At 43.1% G+C, this 18,272-nt stretch overlaps 1 protein-coding gene across 18 annotated transcripts in view; it reads left to right on the forward strand.

The window, feature by feature from the left end:
* MAP4 (microtubule associated protein 4) overlaps positions 1-18,272 on the forward strand; it is a 229,344-nt gene that overhangs the window by 189,946 nt on the left and 21,126 nt on the right. For 16 of the 18 annotated variants that reach the window (XM_023231591.1, XM_023231587.1, XM_023231588.1 and 13 more), the window contains 3 exons: positions 11,084-11,190; positions 12,691-12,906; positions 17,159-17,342. In XM_023231591.1, coding sequence (XP_023087359.1) covers positions 11,084-11,190; positions 12,691-12,906; positions 17,159-17,342 — 507 coding nt within the window. Of the gene's footprint in view, positions 1-3,980; positions 4,140-11,083; positions 11,191-12,690; positions 12,907-17,158; positions 17,343-18,272 lie in introns of all 18 variants that reach the window. The other 2 variants (XM_023231602.1, XM_023231604.1) reach the window with 2 other exon arrangements.

Consider the following 18,272-nt stretch of genomic DNA (forward strand, 5'->3'; position numbering starts at 1 on the left):
TAAACCCGGGAGGCGGAGCTTGCAGTGAGCTGAGATCTGGCCACTGCACTCCAGCCCAGGCGACAGAGCGAGACTCCGTCTCACCAAAAAAAAAAAAAAAAATTCAAATGACTGACAAATCCACCGATCCATTCACCCTGATAAAAGTTTAAATGCTGACTCTGTTAACCACTCTGTAGATGAAACTTTTATATGAAGATTGTTTCATTTAACATGCCTACCATTTGCATTCACTATCTAGGAGCTGGAAATTGTCCTTATCCTCAAGCAACTTTCGTGTGAAGATTGTTTCATTTAGCATGCCTACCATTTGCATTCATTGTCTAGGCACTGGAAATTGTCCTTATCCTCAAGCAACTTTCGATCCAGTTGGAGGGCTAAGAGGCAGTGGGAGGGTTGTGAATCGTGAAAACATTTTGGAGGAAGTCACATTTGAGGTGGGCCTTGGAACCCTGGCATGTCAAACAATGCAGAGGGAAAGCCTTCCAGGCAAGGGAACTCATATAAGCAAAGGTATGAAGCCTAGACAGCTCATGTTAGGTAAAAGAACAATGGAGGAATCTCAGGGCATCCAGCCACAGGAAATGTGGCCAGGCTGCCACCATTGTGTATATCTCTCTTGGGACCTCTGCTTCTCCCTGCACATGTGCTCCATTCTCTTCCCTTTAAAAATCTGTATTTCCTCTGTCATCTCTTTTTGCTTCCCTTGTGACTCTTTCTGCCCAGGACAGAATAGCATTGAGTTGCCGTGGTTTGAGCTCTATGGCCAGCTTTGTTACCACCATATATGTCAGGGTTTCAATGTTACATGACTGTAATTTCCATGTCTTTGTCTATACTGACATTGAGTGAATAATTATATCTTATTGGCTCAGCTTGGTCCAGTCAACTGTATACCAGGTCCCATAGCCTTCTTAACCAATCTGAGCCATTTAGACCCACCTGCTTCATTCACCTTGAGGCTTCTCTAGAGGAGAGAGTATAGGTTAAGGAAATATTCCAAAGCCATCTTTACATATGTGGCAAGAAATAATGGGAGAAAATTCTAGAAAGTTGTTTGGAATTCAATCTTGCTAAGCTTCAAATGTTCCACTGAAAAGTTTAAAGCTTACTACCGTGTTCTGAAACTGTGGTGGCTGCCTATGACAGCAGATAAGGTAGCTCCAGGTCAGCTTTAGGAAGACTGACTTGCTCTCAGTAAGTGTGATGAACTGGAAGACCAAGAGTTGAAGGCAGACAATCCTGTTAGGGAAATTTGATTCAGATAGTGGCAGATGAAACACTGAGGACATGAGAGGGGAAATATAACAGGTGAAGATAAAGTGAAACTGGAATGTGGGTGGTATGTGAGAAAAAGGAATTGACAGTCATGCTGTGATGTGAGGCTGATTTTTCCAGCCAGTGGTAGTATAGGTAATAGAAAGACCCAACAGAAGAGCACAGTTCAGTGAAGGAGTTAATGAGTTCCACTTCACACACTTTTTTTTTTTTTTTTTTTTTTTTTTTGAGATGGAGTCTCGCTTTGTCGCCCAGGCTGGAGTGCAGGGGCCGGATCTCAGCTCACGGCAAGCTCCACCTGCCGGGTTCATGCCATTCCCTGGCCTCAGCCTCCCAAGTAGCTGGGACTACAGGTGCCTGCCACTTCGCCCAGCTAGTTTTTATTTTGTATTTTTAGTAGAGACGGGATTTCACCGTGTTAGCCAGGACGGTCTGGATCTCCTGACTTCATGATCCTCCTGCCTTGGCCTCCCAAAGTGCTGGGATTACAGGCGTGAGCCACCACGCCTGGCCCACTTCACACATTCTTTTGTGAAACTCTGGGGATATGTAGATGGTGGTTTCTAGAAATTGCCTGATAGCTGGGCTTGGTGGCTTATGCCTGTAATCTCAGCACTTTGGGAGGCCTTGGCAGGCAGATTACTTGAGACTAGGAGTTTGAAACCAGCCTGGGCAATATGGCAAAAACCTATCTCTAAGAAAAAATACAAATCTCAGGTAGGCATAGTGGCACATACCTATAGTCCCAACTACTTGGGAGGCTGAGGTGGGAGGATCGCTTAAGCCCGAAAGGATGAGGCTACAGTGAACCAAGATCGTGCCACTGTGCTCCAGCCTGGGAGATAGACCAAGATCAGGTCTCAAAACAAACAACAAAAAAGAAGTTGCCTGATATATCCATGAGGCAAGGGAGGGAGCTTGTTGAGAGCTACCATCTGGGAGAGAGAAAGCAGTTTCTGCTTATGCGCAGTTACATTTATTTGTACAGGTTGAGTTACTGCATGCCTATATCATAGACAATGCGACTTTATGAAGTATTCATGTTGTTTACTGAAAATGCTGAGCTTATTGAAAAATATTTATAGGGTCTGGGGCCAATGGCAGCTAGTTACACAAGTAAGATCTTCTTTGAGCTTGCTGTAGAACAAAGGCGTTACCAAATTTGCGCAGTTGTTGGCTATGGTTTTTCCCCATTACATTTTAAAACTATAAAAATGCTCAGTTTTTGACTCTTAAGTACATATGGTTCAAACATCAAAAAGTACAAAGTGCTCTTCATTAAGAAAACCTCCTACCAAGACAAGATGGTATCAACTCATTGTTTTCCTCTCCTTCCCTATAAATACAACTAAATACTCTGGAAATAGTTGAAGATAATTCCATAAAAGAATATGAGGTAGAAAGAAGGCAAACCTGGTAGGGATCTCAGGACTTGAGGAATGACAGTGCGTGAATTCCCTGGGATTGATCAATTGATTGATTGATTAATGGTAGAGATGGGGTCTTGCTATGTTGCCCAGGCTAGCCTCGACCTCTTGACCTCAAGTGATCTTCCTTGCTTTACCTCCCAAAGTACTGGTATTACAGGCGTGAGCCACTGCACCCATCCTCTAGGTTTTCTTTTTGTCTCCTACATATCCCTGGCTGGGCACTAGAGAGGCCTGTAACCTGGAATTAACAACAAGCGTAGACTGAAAAAAAAAAAAGAAAACAAATAAAATCTGTTCTCTTTTTTTTTGTTTGTTTGTTTTTTTTTTTTTTTTTTTTTTTTTTTTGAGACGGAGTCTTGCTCTGTCGCCCAGGCTGGAGTGCAGTGGCCAGATCTCAGCTCACTGCATGCTCTGCCTCCCGGGTCCACGCCATTCTCCTGCCTCAGCCTCCGGAGTAGCTGGGACTACAGGCGCCCGCCACCTCGCCCGGCTAGTTTTTTGTATTTTTAGTAGAGACGGGGTTTCACCGTGTTAGCCAGGATGGTCTCGATCTCCTGACCTCGTGATCCGCCCGTCTCGGCCTTCCAAAGTGCTGGGATTACAGGCTTGAGCCACCGCGCCCGGCCTTAAAATCTGTTCTCTATTGCCAAAAAAGCAAGAAAGAAAAAAAACCAGCAAAGACCTAGTGGTGAGCCCTATTTCACTACCCATCCCCCATAGTGGGTTCAGTCTGCCTGCGGGTACAGTGTCAGTGCAGCCCATAAGGGCCTTCCTGTTGTCCACTCCACACTCAGCAGAAGCTGTAGGCCCGATCCACCCACATCACCAGCAACTGCAGGGAGGACTGTCCCCTGTCCCCTACCAGGTAACAGCACCAGTGGCTTCTATAGCCCTGGTGTCTTGTAATCCTCTACCCAGTGGCAGGAGACTTTCGTAGGTTTCAAAACCTCTACTTCCGCCGGGCGTGGTGGCTCAAGCCTGTAATCCCAGCACTTTGGGAGGCCGAGACGGGCGGATCACGAGGTCAGGAGATCGAGACCGTCCTGGCTAACCCGGTGAAACCCCGTCTCTACTAAAAATACAAAAAACTAGCCGGGCGACCTGGCGGGCGCCTGTAGTCCCAGCTACTCGGGAGGCTGAGGCAGGAGAATGGCGTGAACCCGGGAGTCGGAGCTTGCAGTGAGCTGAGATCCGGCCACTGCATTCCAGCCTGGGCGGCAGAGCGAGACTCCATCTCAAAAAAAAAAAAAACCTCTACTTCCTTCCCCTTAGCAGGAGAAAGCCCCCAAGGTAGGTGTTTCCTGCTCCCAGCAGAGATCAAACAGGAGGTCTGCTTGTCCCAGGCAGCCAGAGAGCAGTCCAGAGGAAGCTGTGTCTCGTCTATGGTTCCAGCATCACTCAGCCCCTATGTGCTGACACTGGGTGGCCCAGGTAAGTCCCTACAGCCCTTTCAGGCAGTACCAAAAGGGATTAGTTAGAACCTTAGCAGAACCAGAACACAACAGGCCATAATTGCATTGCAAGGACTCTAGAAACCAAATTGTCCTCAGAACTACAGTCATAACCTATAGACTAAATATAAACACTATCAACAGGATGATTGCATGCTAAAGTACAAAATTAGAATTTTAAAGCAGCCATCATAAAAGTACTTTAACAAGCAATTATGAATTCTCTTGAAACAAATGAAAACTAAAACCCTCAGCAAAGAAATAGAAGTTACATAAAAAGAACCAAATGGTAATTGTTGATATGAAAAATACAATAATTAAATTTAAAAACTTATATGGACTCAGCAGCAGACTGCAGATAACAGAGGACAGAATCAGTGAAGTTGGGGACAGATCAATAGGATTTATTCAATCTGAACAACAGAGGAAAAGTCTACAAGGAAAAAACATATCTTCAAACCCATGGGATAATAACAAAAGATCTAACATATGTATCATCAGAATCGCAGGAGAGGAGCAAGGATGCAAGGCTGAACAACTGTTCAAAGAAATAATGACTACAAACTTCCCAAATTTGACAAAAGGCAAAATTTATAGATTCAAGCAACTGAACAAATACCAAATAGAATAAATGCAAAGAAATCCATGCCATGACTTTTCATAATTAAACTTTTATAAACTAAAGACAAAAATCTTTAAAAACAAGTAAAGAGATATGATACATTAGGGAAAGAGCAATTTTCTTTTTTAACCTTCCTTATGGTGCTGAGGAAACAGCAATTTAAATGACAGCCTGTTTCTTATCAGAAACTGGGGAGTGCAGAAAGAAGTGGCACATTTTTCAAGTGTCAAAAGAACTGTCAACTGCAAATTATTTGGTAAAACAATCCATCAGGAATGAAGGGGAAATAAATAAAAAAGACATTTTTAGATAAAGGAAAACTAAGAATTTGTTGCTAGTAGACATACCCTTAGAGAAGGGCTAAAGATTAAAAAAAAAGATAAGTTATGGTAACAGAGGCGGCTTGGAATTTCAGAAATAAAAGAACAACAATGGAATGGGTAAAAATATGGAAATAGCTAGGTATGGTGGCTCATGTCTGTAATCCCAGCACTTTGGGAGGCCGAGGCAGGCGGATCATGTGAGGTCAGGAGTTCAAGACCAGCCTGGCCAACATAGAGAAATTCCATCTCTGCTAAAAATACAAAATTAGCCGGGCGTGGTGGCTCATGCCTGTAATCCCAGCTACTCAGGAAGGCTGAGGCAAGAGAATCGCTTGAACCTGGGAGGCGGAGATTGTGGTGAGCCAAGATCATGCCATTGCACTCCAGCCTGGGCAACAAGAGCGAAACTAGGTCTCCAAAAAAAAAAGGAAATATAATAGACTTATCTCCTCATGAATTTTTTAAAATCATAAATCATATTTGAAGCACAAATATCTGATGTAGTGCTTAATCTGTGAAGAGGACACACTTAAGACATATCTTAAGGCTGGGCGCAGTGGCTCACACCTGTAATCCCACCACTTTTGGAGACCAAGGTGGGTGGATCACTTGAGGCCAGGAGTCCGAGACCAGCCTGGGCAACATGACGAAACCCCATCTCTACTAAAGATAAAAAGAAAAATTAGCCAGGCATGGTAGTGCACACCTGTAATCCCAGCTGCTTGGTTGGCTGAGGCATGAGAATCACTTGAACCTAGAAGGCAGAGGTTACAGTGAGCCGAGATTGCACCACTACAGTCCGACCTAGATGACAGAGTGAGACTCTGTCTTTAAAAAAAATTAAAGTAGGGAGAAAATAAAGGATCCTAAATGGAAGTAAGGTTCCATCCAGTAGGTCACTCAAAGTAGTAAAACATAGCTGGGTGTAGTGGTGTGCACCTGTAGCCCCAGCTACTCAGGAGGCTGAAGATGGTAGGATCACTTGAGCCTAGAGTTTGAGACCAGCCTGAGCCACACAGTGAGACCCCATCTCTAGAGAAAAAACAGTAGTAGAACATTGATACCAGTTTGTTGTATGTATATTGTTATACCTAGAGCAACCACTAAGAAAACTATATACAAAGTAATATACTAAAAAACTTTTTTTAAATAAAAATAGAATTCTAAAAAATGTTCAGGTAACCTTGGGTGAGACATAATTTGAAAAAATGAGAAAAGGAAATTAAAAAGATTAAAAATGTTCAGGTAACCAACTGGAAGGCGAGAAAGTGAAACAGAGAAATGAGAAAGAGAACAAAGAATAAAATATCAGACTTAAGCCCTAACATAGCAGTAATTATTTTATTTTATTTCATTTTTTATTTATTGAGATGGAATTTCACTCTTGTTACCCAGGCTGGAGTGCAATGGTGTGATCTCAGCTCACTGCAACCTTCGCTTCCCAGGTTCAAGTGATTCTCCTGCCTCAGCCTCCTGAGTAGCTGGGATTGCAGGCGCCCACTACCACACCCGGCTGATTTTTGTATTTTTAGTAGAGATGAAGTTTCACCCTGTTGACCAGGCTGATCTCCAACTCCTGACCTCAGGTGATAAGCCCACCTCGGCCTCCCAAAGTGCTGAATGGATGTACCTGACCATCAGGAATTATTTTAGAAGCAAATGGTCTGAGTACTACAATTAAAAGACAAAGATTGGAAGAGTAGATTTTTTTAAAAAAATGTCTCAAGTAGGCCAGGTACAGTGGCTCCTGCCTGTAATCCCTTGGGGAGGCTGAGGCAGAAGGATCACTTGAGCCTAGGATTCGAGACCAGCCTGAGCAACACAGGGAGAACCCATCTCTACAAATAATTTTAAAATTAGCCGGGCATGGTGGCACATACCTGTGGTCCTAGCTATTCGGGAGCTGAAGTAGGAGGATCGCTTGAGCCGAGGAGGTAGAAGCTACAGTGAGTACAGTCAGCCATGATCACACCTGTCTTAAAAAGGAAAAAAAATTGCCTAAGTATATGCTATCTACAAGAGATGCATAACAAACATAAGGACATAGGTAGGTTGAAAGTTAAAAGATGGAAAGAAATATGTTAATTTTTTAAAGTAACAATAGCTATATATAATTTTTTTGTGTGTGTGTATATATATGTGTGTGTGTGTGTGTGTGTGTATGTATATAGTTGTTTTTTCTTGTTGCCTTGACTCGCTGGGCTCAAGCAATCTTCCCACCTCACCCCCCCAAGTAGCTGAGTCTTACAGGCCTGCAGTACCATGCCCCACTAATTTTCTTTTGATTTTTGTAGAGAGGAAGTCTCATTTTGTTGCCCAGGCTAGTCTCAAACTGCTGGCCTCAAGTAATCCTCTGCCTCAGCCTCCCAAAGTGCTGGGATTACAGTTTACCTGGCCTGGAGTGACTAACACCAGACAAAGTAGATGTCAGAGAAAAGAAGAAAGGATCAATCCCACTGAGAAAACTTAGCAGTTCTAAATGTATACACACCCAGAAACAGAGTGTCAAGATACGTGAAACAAAAACTGACAGAGCTAAAAGGAGAAGTACACAAAGTCACAATTACAGTTGGGGACTTCTGTGTCCCACTGTGAACAATTGATAGAACTACTAGACAGAATGTATAAAGATATAACAGTGCCATCAGACAACAAAATCTCATAGACATTGATAGAAATTCCACTCAGTGACAGAATATACATTCTTCCTGGGTGTCCCCTACACACTCACCAAGATGGATCTTGGGTCATAAAACCAACTTTAATCAATTGAAAAGATTGAAATTATGATGGGGCATGGTGGTTTTTGCCTGTAATCCCAGCACTTTGGGAAGCCGATGTGGGAAGACTGCTTGAGACCAGTCAGTTTGGGCCACATGGCAAGACCTCCATCTCTTCAAAAAAACATTTTTTTGTAAATGGTATGGTGGCACGTACCGGTAGTCCCAGCTACTTGGAAAGCTGAGGCATTAGGGTCTCTCGAGCCCAGGAGCTCGAGGTGGCAGTGAGCTGTGATCACGCCACTGTAGTGCAGCCTAGGTGACAGACTTCATCTCTTAAAAAAAAAAAAAAACTGAAACTGCAATTATTTCAGGTATACAAGGTTAGTGCAATAATCAAAAGTAATCTGTCGGCCAGGTGCGGTGGCTCACACCTGTAATCCCAGCACTTTGGGAGGCCGAGGCGGGTGGATCACAAGGTCAGGAGATTGAGACCATCCTGGCTAATGCGGTGAAACCCCGTCTCTACTAAAAATACAAAAAAAAAAAAAAAAAAAAAAACCTGGTGTGGTGGTGCGTTCCTGTAGTCCCAGTTACTTGGGAGGCTGAGCTTGCAGTGAGCTGAGATCACACCACTGCACTCCAACCTGGGCGACAGAGTGAGACTCCATCTCAAAAAAAAAAAAAGTAATCTGTTATATCGTAGTCTAAAGAAAATAAATTGTAAACACAGAAAAATCATTTAAGAGAATCAAATAGCCATTCATGTTAAAACTCTCAGCAAAGTAGGAATAGAGAGAAACTTTAAATTTAACTTGACAAAGAGCATCTACAGAAAGCCTACAGCTAACATCGTATTTAATGGTGAATAAGCGAATGCTTTCTATCTAAGATTGGGAACAAGGCAAGGATATCTACTTTTAAATATAGTGTACTGGAAGTTATTATAGGGATGGAGAACATAGCAGTTGCCATATATTTAGGGATTGGAAAGGGAGTGGGTAGATATTCATATTCAGGGGTAACATGAAGGAGCCCTATTGATTGTAACCACCCACTCCAGGCCAGGTAATCTGTAATCCCAGCACTTTGGGAGGCTGAGGTGGTGGTGGTTACACAAAGCTACACTTGATAAAGTTGCATAGCACCACACACACACACACACAAACACACACAAATGAGTGCACGTAAAGCGAAAAATCTGAGTAGGCTCTGTGGGTTGTCTCTGTTTCTTGGTTTTGATAGTATACTGTATTTACATAGATGTCAACACTTGGGGAGACTGGGTAAAAGCGGACACAGGGACCTTCCCTATGTATTTCTTTGCAACTTCTTGTGAATCTGTAATTAGTTCTCAAAGTTTCAAGCCTCCTAACCTCCCCAGTTTTGTGTCCCATCCTTTCCCTCAATAATGTTGTTTAATTACAATCCTTTCAAAGATTCTTTTAAAATGCATATACAAGTGTATTTGCAATATCTTTTCCCCCCTCCCTTTTCAAGACCAATGGTTTCATATTATACTTATGCTTTGTTGTTTTTTTTTTAATAGAGACCATTGCATAGTAATCATAAAAGAATTTCTCCATGCTTTATTTTTTCACATTCAGAGATTACATTGATATTTCTACCATAATAACCAGTTTTCTATTAACAGACTTCTGGATTGTTCTTTTGCTTTTAGAAATAATGATCTGGTAGAAACCTTGCACATTTACTATTTTGCTGATGTGTAAATACACTTCTAGGACAAATTACTAAAAACTGGTTTTCTGGATTAGAATTTGTTTGTCCTTGTAATTTTCAGAAAATGACACTGCCAGGCAGCCCTGCCTGTGGGTCATAGCAGTTCACATACCTCCCAAGTATATTTCCCCATATTATTCTCAATAGTTATTTTAAAATTTTAGGACTTTTGTCAATATGTTAGTGTTAAAATGGCATTTCAGGCCAGGCATGGTGGTTCATGAAGCCTATAATCCCAGCACTTTGGAAGGCTGAAGTGGGTGGATCACTTGAAGTCAGGAGTTTGAGACCAGCCTGGCCAACATGGTGAAACCCTGTCTCTACTAAAAATACAGAAATTAGCCGGGTGTGGTGGCGCATGCCTGTAATCCAGCTACTTGGGAGGCTGAGGCAGAATTGTTTGAACAGGGGAGACAGAGGTTGCAGTGAGCCGAGATTGCACCATTGCACTCCATTCTGGGTGACAGAGCGAGACTTTGTCTCAAAAAATAAAATGGCATTTCCGTGGGGTTTTAATTTTTATTTTTCTTATACTTAACATTGTACATCTTTTCATAGTTTCAAAAAACTTTGTTTCTCTTTTCTATAAAGTCTGTTCACATTGTTTTGGTCATTTTCCCAGTGGATTATTGACCTTTGTAGCAGTTACTGATTTGTGGTAGTGATTTATAGACTAAGCTCTTTGTCTTTGGTATGAGGGTCAAGTATTTCTTCTGTTTGTCATTTGCCTTTTGACTTTTATTATAGTGTTTTGTCTTATTTTGTTTTCTGCCACGTTGAAGTTTTTTATTTTTCTTTAGTCAAACTTTTGTGGCTTCTTGACTTTGTGACAGTTAGAAAGGCCTTGCCCACAGCAAGGTTATATATTTCACGGTATTTTAATGCTCTCAGTTATAGTACTGTTGAAATCTGAAGTAACCTCTCCACAGAGAGGAGGCTATGTTGCCTTAGGTAGGAGACTTATTTCTGGCCCTGAGTCTGGTTCCATGGGTCTCCTCGGCCTTGTTGGAAATCTGGGTCACTGTTAGAACTAGATCAGGTTAATCTCACATCCTCCATAAAGTGGTTCTTTATAGGGAAAGGAAGGAAAGGGAGTCATTGAATGATCTTCTGGCTCTTATCCCATCTCACAGCAACCTTTATTCCAAAGATAGACTGGTAGAAGAGGTTTTTGTCCTATTGCATGGAGAGCTAGTGGTTGGAAGACAGAGTCCCTTTGGTCTCTAGGGAAGGGAAACCAAACTTAAAGGACCATTTCTTTCCACTGATCATTTGTGCATGTGCCACTTAGACTGCTTTTCCCAGGGTCAGGCTCCCTGAATCTGAAGAATCTAAAACTGTCCTCCATCACAGTGAGAACTTGGGAGTCTTGTCCACATTTCAGCAGCACAACCCTGTGGACTTTTTTCAGAATGAAGTGCTAGTTAGTGGTCTGTCTTTGCTAAACCTTGTATTTTCAAAATGGGTATGAAAAAATGTTTGCTTAGCACAATTCCCACCCACCCTCTCCCCTTAGGAATAGCCAGGCCGGAAGAAGGGAGGCCTGCTGTGAGTGGGACCGGAAATGACATCACCACCCCACCGAACAAGGAGCTCCCACCAAGCCCAGAGAAGAAAACAAAGGTAGGTGCCAGAATGGTGGTTATCTTCTACTGCCATAATTTTTAAACGAGTATCTTCTGCTATTATTGCTTGAATCACGAGTGAAATTTCTTTTTTCTGAGCTATTATTGTCCTTCCTCATGTTTGGTAGAAAATATCTTGTATTCTCATTTACCATAGTGGCCTAAACCAACTTTAAAATCTCAGCCTTTGACCCTATTATCTTATATATCTGTAAAAAATGTTCTGTAGAGGTCGGGCGTGGTGGGTCATGCCTGTAATCCCAGCACTTTGGGAGGCCGAGGCGGGTGGATCACGAGATCAGGAGATGGAGACCATCCTGGCCAACATGATGAAATCCCATCTCTACTAAAAATACTAAAATTAGCTGGGCGTGGTGACGCATGCCTATAACAGCTACTCAGGAGGCTAAGGCAGGAGAATCACTTGAACCAAGGAGTTGGAGGTTGCAGTGAGCCAAGATCATGCCACTGCACTGCTCTCCATCTCAAAAAAAAAAAAGTTCTATAGAGATTGTTTCTGCTTCCTTTAACAACAACCAAAAGGACAATTGCAAAAATATTCTGAAATAAATTCCGAATTGTTTGCTATTATCTCAGTGTTACATGAAAGAAAAAAAAAGATTCTGAAATCTCCATTCACGAAAAGAGAATACAGATTTTGAAGGTGGACCATATAGCTTCAGATGCATAACTAGTACTTATTGCAAAGTTCAAAAGCCACGCTGTAGGCTGTGGCTGTTGTTGTCCCATCAAGGTACAGGTAGTTTCAGCATATTGTCCAGGGTCTTCAAAAAATTAAAAAGTTATTTAAAAAAAATACAGCTACTAATGGCTCAATCATCTCCTGATGCTTTTCTTTTAGAATTATTTTAGCCGCCAAAAGTTAGTTAACTATTAAGAGTTAAGTAATTGTTTTACTGAATTAAATCTTCAGGTGCCAAACTATCAGAATTTGTGCCACTATCATTAAGAAACTATTCCCAGGCCAGGTGTGGTGGCTCACGCCTGTAATCCCAGCACTTTGGGAGGCCAAGGCAGGCAGATCACAAGGGCAGGAGATGAGACCATCGACACCTTGAAACCCTGTCTCTACTAAAAATACAAAAAATTAGCTGGCCATGGTGGCACATGCCGGTAGTCCCAACTACTTGGGAGGCTGAGTCAGGAGAATCGCTTGAACCTGGGAGGTGGAGCTTACAGTGAGCTGACATCGCCACTGCACTCCAGACTGGGCGACAGAGCGAGACTCCGTCTCAAAAAAAAGTAAAAAGAAACTATTCCCCACTTTCTTTCTCTATCCTGGTCTCATTCCATTATTTGTTGAGCTCAGAAGAAAGAAATGCTAATTTTAAGTTGCATCTATCCTCATTGCTTATAATTTTACTTTGAATTGTGCAATTTATACTTTTTTAATTTGTTTTTATTCTTTTCTGTGTGTTTGATGTTGCCCTTTAAAAAATAAAAATAAAAAATAAAACAAACAACAATCAACCTAAAGCCTTTGGCCACCACTCAACCTGCAAAGACTTCAACATCGAAAGCCAAAACACAGCCCACTTCTCTCCCTAAGCAGCCAGCTCCCACCACCAGTGGTGGGTTGAATAAAAAACCCATGAGCCTTGCTTCAGGCTTAGTACCAGCTGCCCCACCCAAACGCCCTGCCGTCGCCTCTGCCAGGCCTTCCATCTTACCTTCAAAAGACGTGAAGCCAAAGGTAAGTGGTCACCTAACTACTGTGCCGAGGAAAATTGTTCCCTTCTGAGTGTCAAATAGACACACACTTGTTGCTAACAGGCAACTGAATCAGGCTGGTGGAATTGGGAAAAGGCAAGGGAAATGGGGGAGAGGGTGATTTGAAAATTGGCATGGCTACTCTGGGTGCACAGCCTACGGGTTACCTCTGCTCCACATAGAGCAGCCGAAAAAAGAAAAGGAAATCAATTTGGGGCCCATTGATGCAGCCATTAACATTTTGAAGCCCTTTTATGCTTTTACCTTTCCCTGTCCTGTTTGGAGGCAATACTCCATCTACTTGGGTTCTTCCTCCTTTCTCTTAGCTACCTACTCTTTACCTATTTAAGCACTTATTAACCAGTTTCTTCTACTCCACATACCAATTAGATATTCTTTTTTGGTATAATTCCCACATCAAATGTAATTCTTTGTCTTTCCCTGTTATCCTGTGGAAGTTTTATCCATTACTATTGTGATATAACTAGCTCTTCCCGGTTATCTCAGCATGTTCCAGCATGATGTGATAACTTACTTTGCTTTGGGCATTAGGCCACCTCTCACTGAGCTACTTCTGAAGTCATCCAGTTTTCCAGGTCACCCACGGTTTCTGTATTGCCCAGAAACTGGTCACATTTGGAGCAGCATTAGCGTTACAGAATTGCTCCAGGAGGAGAGGATAGTGGAGGCTGTGGCTGCCTTTCTTAACATCTTGTCTCATTTGAGAAGGGCCTTTAGGTCAGCCTGATAGTACTCTTTAAATTCATGGTACGAAATAGTTTCCCATGTTAAAGTGTCAGTTTTTAATTTAATATTGTGAAGAAAACTGTGGAACCTAGGAGTTGAAGTCTAGGCTGAAACCCTGGCCAAGAAACTGAGAAATCCTCTCATAAACTAGTAACGATAAAATCTTACAAAGCTTTCTCTCTTATCCTCATTTATCCAGTTGGTTGCTTTTCTTGATCTTTAGAAAATAATAGGTTTGAATAAGAGGGCAGAGGGGAGGTGCCTGGAGTCCTGGCCGCAGGTCCTCCCTGCTACTTATTCAGCAGCAGCAGGAGGTGACAGAGGAGAGTGGAGGAAGGAGAGGTGTCTAGTGAAATTTCACTCTATAATAAATCATACAAATGAAATGTACTGTACTAGTTGCTTTATATACATGAACTTTTTAAAAATTTTTATTTTTTTGAGATGGATCCTTGCTCTGTCACCCAGGCTAGAGTGCAGTGGCACACTCTGGGCTCACTGCAACCTCCGCCTTCCAGGTTCAAGCAATTCTCGTGCCTCAGCTTCCCGAGAAGCTGGGATTACAGGCACCCACAACCTTGCCTGGCTAATTTTTGTAATTTTAGTAGAGAGGGGATTTTGCCATGTTGGCCAGGCTGGTTTCAAATTCCTGACCTCAGGTGATCCTTCCACCTCAGCCTCCTGAAGTGCTGGAATTACAGGCGTGAGCCACCGCGCCTGGCCTGTATACATTAACTCTTAATTCTCTCAATCACCCATGACGTAGATATCAGTATTTTCATTTTATAGGTGAGGAAGCTTAAGCTCAGTTAAATAAACTTCCTAAAGTCCAGTGCTATTAAATGGCAGAACCAGTATCTGAGGCTGGAGCTGACTCCAGTGCTGAGGCCCAGGGCTATCAACCACTGTTCTTTTATGGCCTTTTGCCATTCAGCTTTTAAACAGCATTTCAAGATATAGCTGACCTAAATGGGTGATCTGCATTGTAATTATTAATGTTTGTCTTTTAGATAAGAAACAGATTGATAAAATCTAGCCAGGCATGTAAAGCTGGTCCTGTGTTCTAATGTCTTTTCTTTACTTTCTTTTTTTTTTTTTTTGAGATGGAGTTTCACTCTTGTTGCCCAGGCTGGACCGCCTCCCAGGTTCAAGTGACTCTCCTCCTTCAGCTTCTTGAGTAGCTGGGATTACAGGCACCCGCCACCATGCCTGGCTAATTTTTTGTATTTTTAGTAGTGCTGGGGTTTCGCCACATTGGGCAGACTGGTCTCCAACTCCTGACCTCAGGTGATCCGCCTGCCTCAGCCTCCCAAAGTGCTGGGATTACAGGCATGAGCCACTGCGCCAGTCCTGTTCTAATCTCTTTTATCCAGATGAGGAAATAAAGCTCAGAAAGGCCCAGCGATTTGCCCAGAATTAAGGGGCCAAACCAGGAATGCAGCTCAGGCTTCTAACCCAGATTTGGGTAGTGGCCTCGTCATCTGCAGTTTATTTTGGTAGAAAGATTTGTAGAGACAGAGAGAGAAAAACCTATACAGAAAAAAATAAGTAGATTATGATTCTGGCAAAGAAGAAAATGTTAATTGGGAAACAGCAGAATAGCTCCAGTTAACTTCTGCAGGTTGTTGAAACCAGGAGCCTGACATCTAAAAGATGCAACATCCTTTTGAGATTTCTATCCCACATAACTTTTTTCTAACTTATTTTATCATTATTACCCTTACTGGCAAAATAATAAGACTATGCTAGATTATTCTGAATAATAGTCATAGTGTTAAAAATTTGATGCACATCCCAGAGAGCATCTGGTTTAGTCCTCAAATTTTAGAGCGATAGGAAAGGGAACCCCTCTGCCCAAAATCCTACATGTTTCCGTAGAGCTAGAAGCAGAATCACTTCCCCTGATTCCAGCCTTAGAGTTCTTCACACCGTACTTAGGGCCTTTATTTGTGGAAATCGTCATTACCCTACATTTGCAGAGTTACACTTAATATTTGATTGGATGCCAGCCCTTAATTTCTAAGTACTTCCTTAGCTGATTTTTCCATTTAACGATATCCTGCTTGTCTCTGCCTCCATACTGCCCTCTTTATAGCCACTTCTCTTGGAGCAAGAGAGCTGAGCCCACAGTGTCTGTGATTTGGTGTACTCTCTTTTGTAATGTGGTAATTTGTTTATCAAAATAGTGTCTTCATCCCCTATCCCCATAGAAACCAGGCTAAATTGATTGTTTCCCTTCTTCACTAGAGACGTCGTTCCCAGCCTCCATGTAAAAGGAACTAAAGTGGTCCAGATGCCAAGCATCTACACTTGAGAGACTTTTTCCCTTTTGCTCTCGGACCATAGTTGTGATATCAGTGCTCTTTATCCCTTCTGTTGCTCAGGCTGCCTCTTCTCATCGTCTCTGTGCTGAGACCTTTCCTCCTTTATTCCCTGACATCACATATTATCAGAGCCGGTCCTTCATCATCCTCCATTCTAATCTCTTTATCCCAATGAGGAAATAAAGCTCAGAGGCTCAGTGATTTGCCGGAGTAGGGCTGCAGCTCACACTTCTGGCCCAGATTTGGCCTGTGGCCTCTCCATCTTTCTGCTCAGTCCTGTTCAGCATTCTGTAGGTGCGTGTTAGCCAAAAGAACGGCTTGATGTGACTGAACATAATTTTTAGTTTTTGTTTGTGTATGTGTTTAATCTTTGGTCAAGTATAATACATTAGATTTTATTAGATTAAATACATTAGTATTTTTGGCATTTCTACAGAGGTTACATTAAAATATATGTGTGTGTGTATATGCATATATATATGCATAGATACATACATACATACATATATATATATTAGTATATAATGCAGTAGATCTGGAGGCAGATGTAGGTTGTGCTGATGTACCCTTCAGGGCTATTCATTCTCACTGGCTCAGGTTGGATTGAAGTAGTTTTACTCTCTGTTGCATGTCCTCAGATTACACAGCATCCTGCATGGCTAGTTTGCCGCTTTATGTGGAGGATTTTGCTCTTAGAACCATATATATTTTCCTGTCAGTAGCTGCTGAACCCACAGTACCTCCTGTTCTCTGGTACATGCTTGTATAGAAGCATCTTGTGTCCAGGTGCAGTGACTCAGGCCTGTAATCCCAGCACTTTGTGAGGCTGAGGCAGGCGGATCACAAGGACAGGAGATCGAGACCATCCTGACTAACACAGTGAAACCTTGTCTCTACTAAAAATACAAAAAATTAGCTGGGCGTGGTGGCATATGCCTGTAGTCCCAGCTACTCTGGAGGCCGAGTCAGAAGAATTGCTTGAACCCGGGAGGTGGAGGCTGCAGTGAGCCGAGATCATGCCACTGCACTCCAGCCTGGGCAACAGAGCAAGACTCTGTCTCCAAAAAACAAAACAAAACAAACAAACAAAAGAAGCATCTTGTAGCGTGACTCCTTGGGGCTGTTGCTCACCTGCAGGGCTCACTCCCACTTACCTATTTCCAGCCCATTGCAGATGCAAAGGCTCCTGAGAAGCGGGCCTCACCATCCAAGCCAGCTTCTGCCCCAGCCTCCAGATCTGGATCCAAGAGCACTCAAACTGTCACAAAAGCCACAACAGCTACCGCTGTTGCCTCAACTGGCCCAAGCAGTAGAAGCCCCTCCACGCTCCTGCCCAAGAAGCCCACTGGTGAGTATTGCCTGTCTTTCTCTCCCGTGGGATCTAGGGAGGAGAAAATGGGATCTTGGCTTTGCCCCAGCCATAGCTCTAGCTAGTATCACAAACAGCTGTGCAAGCCTGCTTACGCACCAGTCCTTTGTGGGCTACCCGGTGGGCTACCCGGAACAGTGGTAGTAGCCCTGTGGGCCTGGTACTTTTTTTTTTTTTTTTTTTTTTTTAGGCAGAGGCTTGTTCTGTCACCCAGGCTGGAGTGCAGTGGCGCAATCTCAGCTCACTGCAATCTCCGTCTCCCAGGTTACGCCATTCTCCTGCCTCAGCCTCCCGAGTTACTGGGACTACAGGCACCCGCCACCTCCCCCGGCTTTTTTTGTATTTTTAGTAGAGCCAGGTTTCACAGTGTTAGCCAGGATGGTCTTGATCTCCTGACCTCGTGATCCGCCCACCTCAGCCTCCCAAAGTGCTGGGAATACAGGCATGAGCCACCACACCCAGCTAGTACTTAACAAGCCTTGATCTCTGTGTGAGCTTAGCAATTGTATGTATTCAGAAAAATCTTGAGTAAAGGCAGAAAAATGTACTGCTCATGAATTTCCAGATAGAATTTACTCTTGCCTTCTTAGTAACCCACAGCACCTGGTGCTCATGGGCTTACATGATGATAAGAAGAGGGCTATTCGGCCGGGCGCGGTGGCTCAAGCCTGTAATCCCAGCACTTTGGGAGGCCAAGACGGGTGGATCACGAGGTCAGGAGATCGAGACCATCCTGGCTAACACCGTGAAACCCCGTCTCTACTAAAAAATACAAAAAAAAACTAGCCGGGCAAGGTGGCGGGCGCCTGTAGTCCCAGCTACTCGGGAGGCTGAGGCAGGAGAATGGCGTAAATCCGGGAGGCGGAGCTTGCAGTGAGCTGAGATCCAGCCACTGCACTCCAGCCTGGG

Source organism: Piliocolobus tephrosceles, chromosome 2 (genome assembly GCF_002776525.5).
Source record: "Piliocolobus tephrosceles isolate RC106 chromosome 2, ASM277652v3, whole genome shotgun sequence".
NCBI classification, from domain to species: Eukaryota; Metazoa; Chordata; class Mammalia; order Primates; family Cercopithecidae; genus Piliocolobus; species Piliocolobus tephrosceles.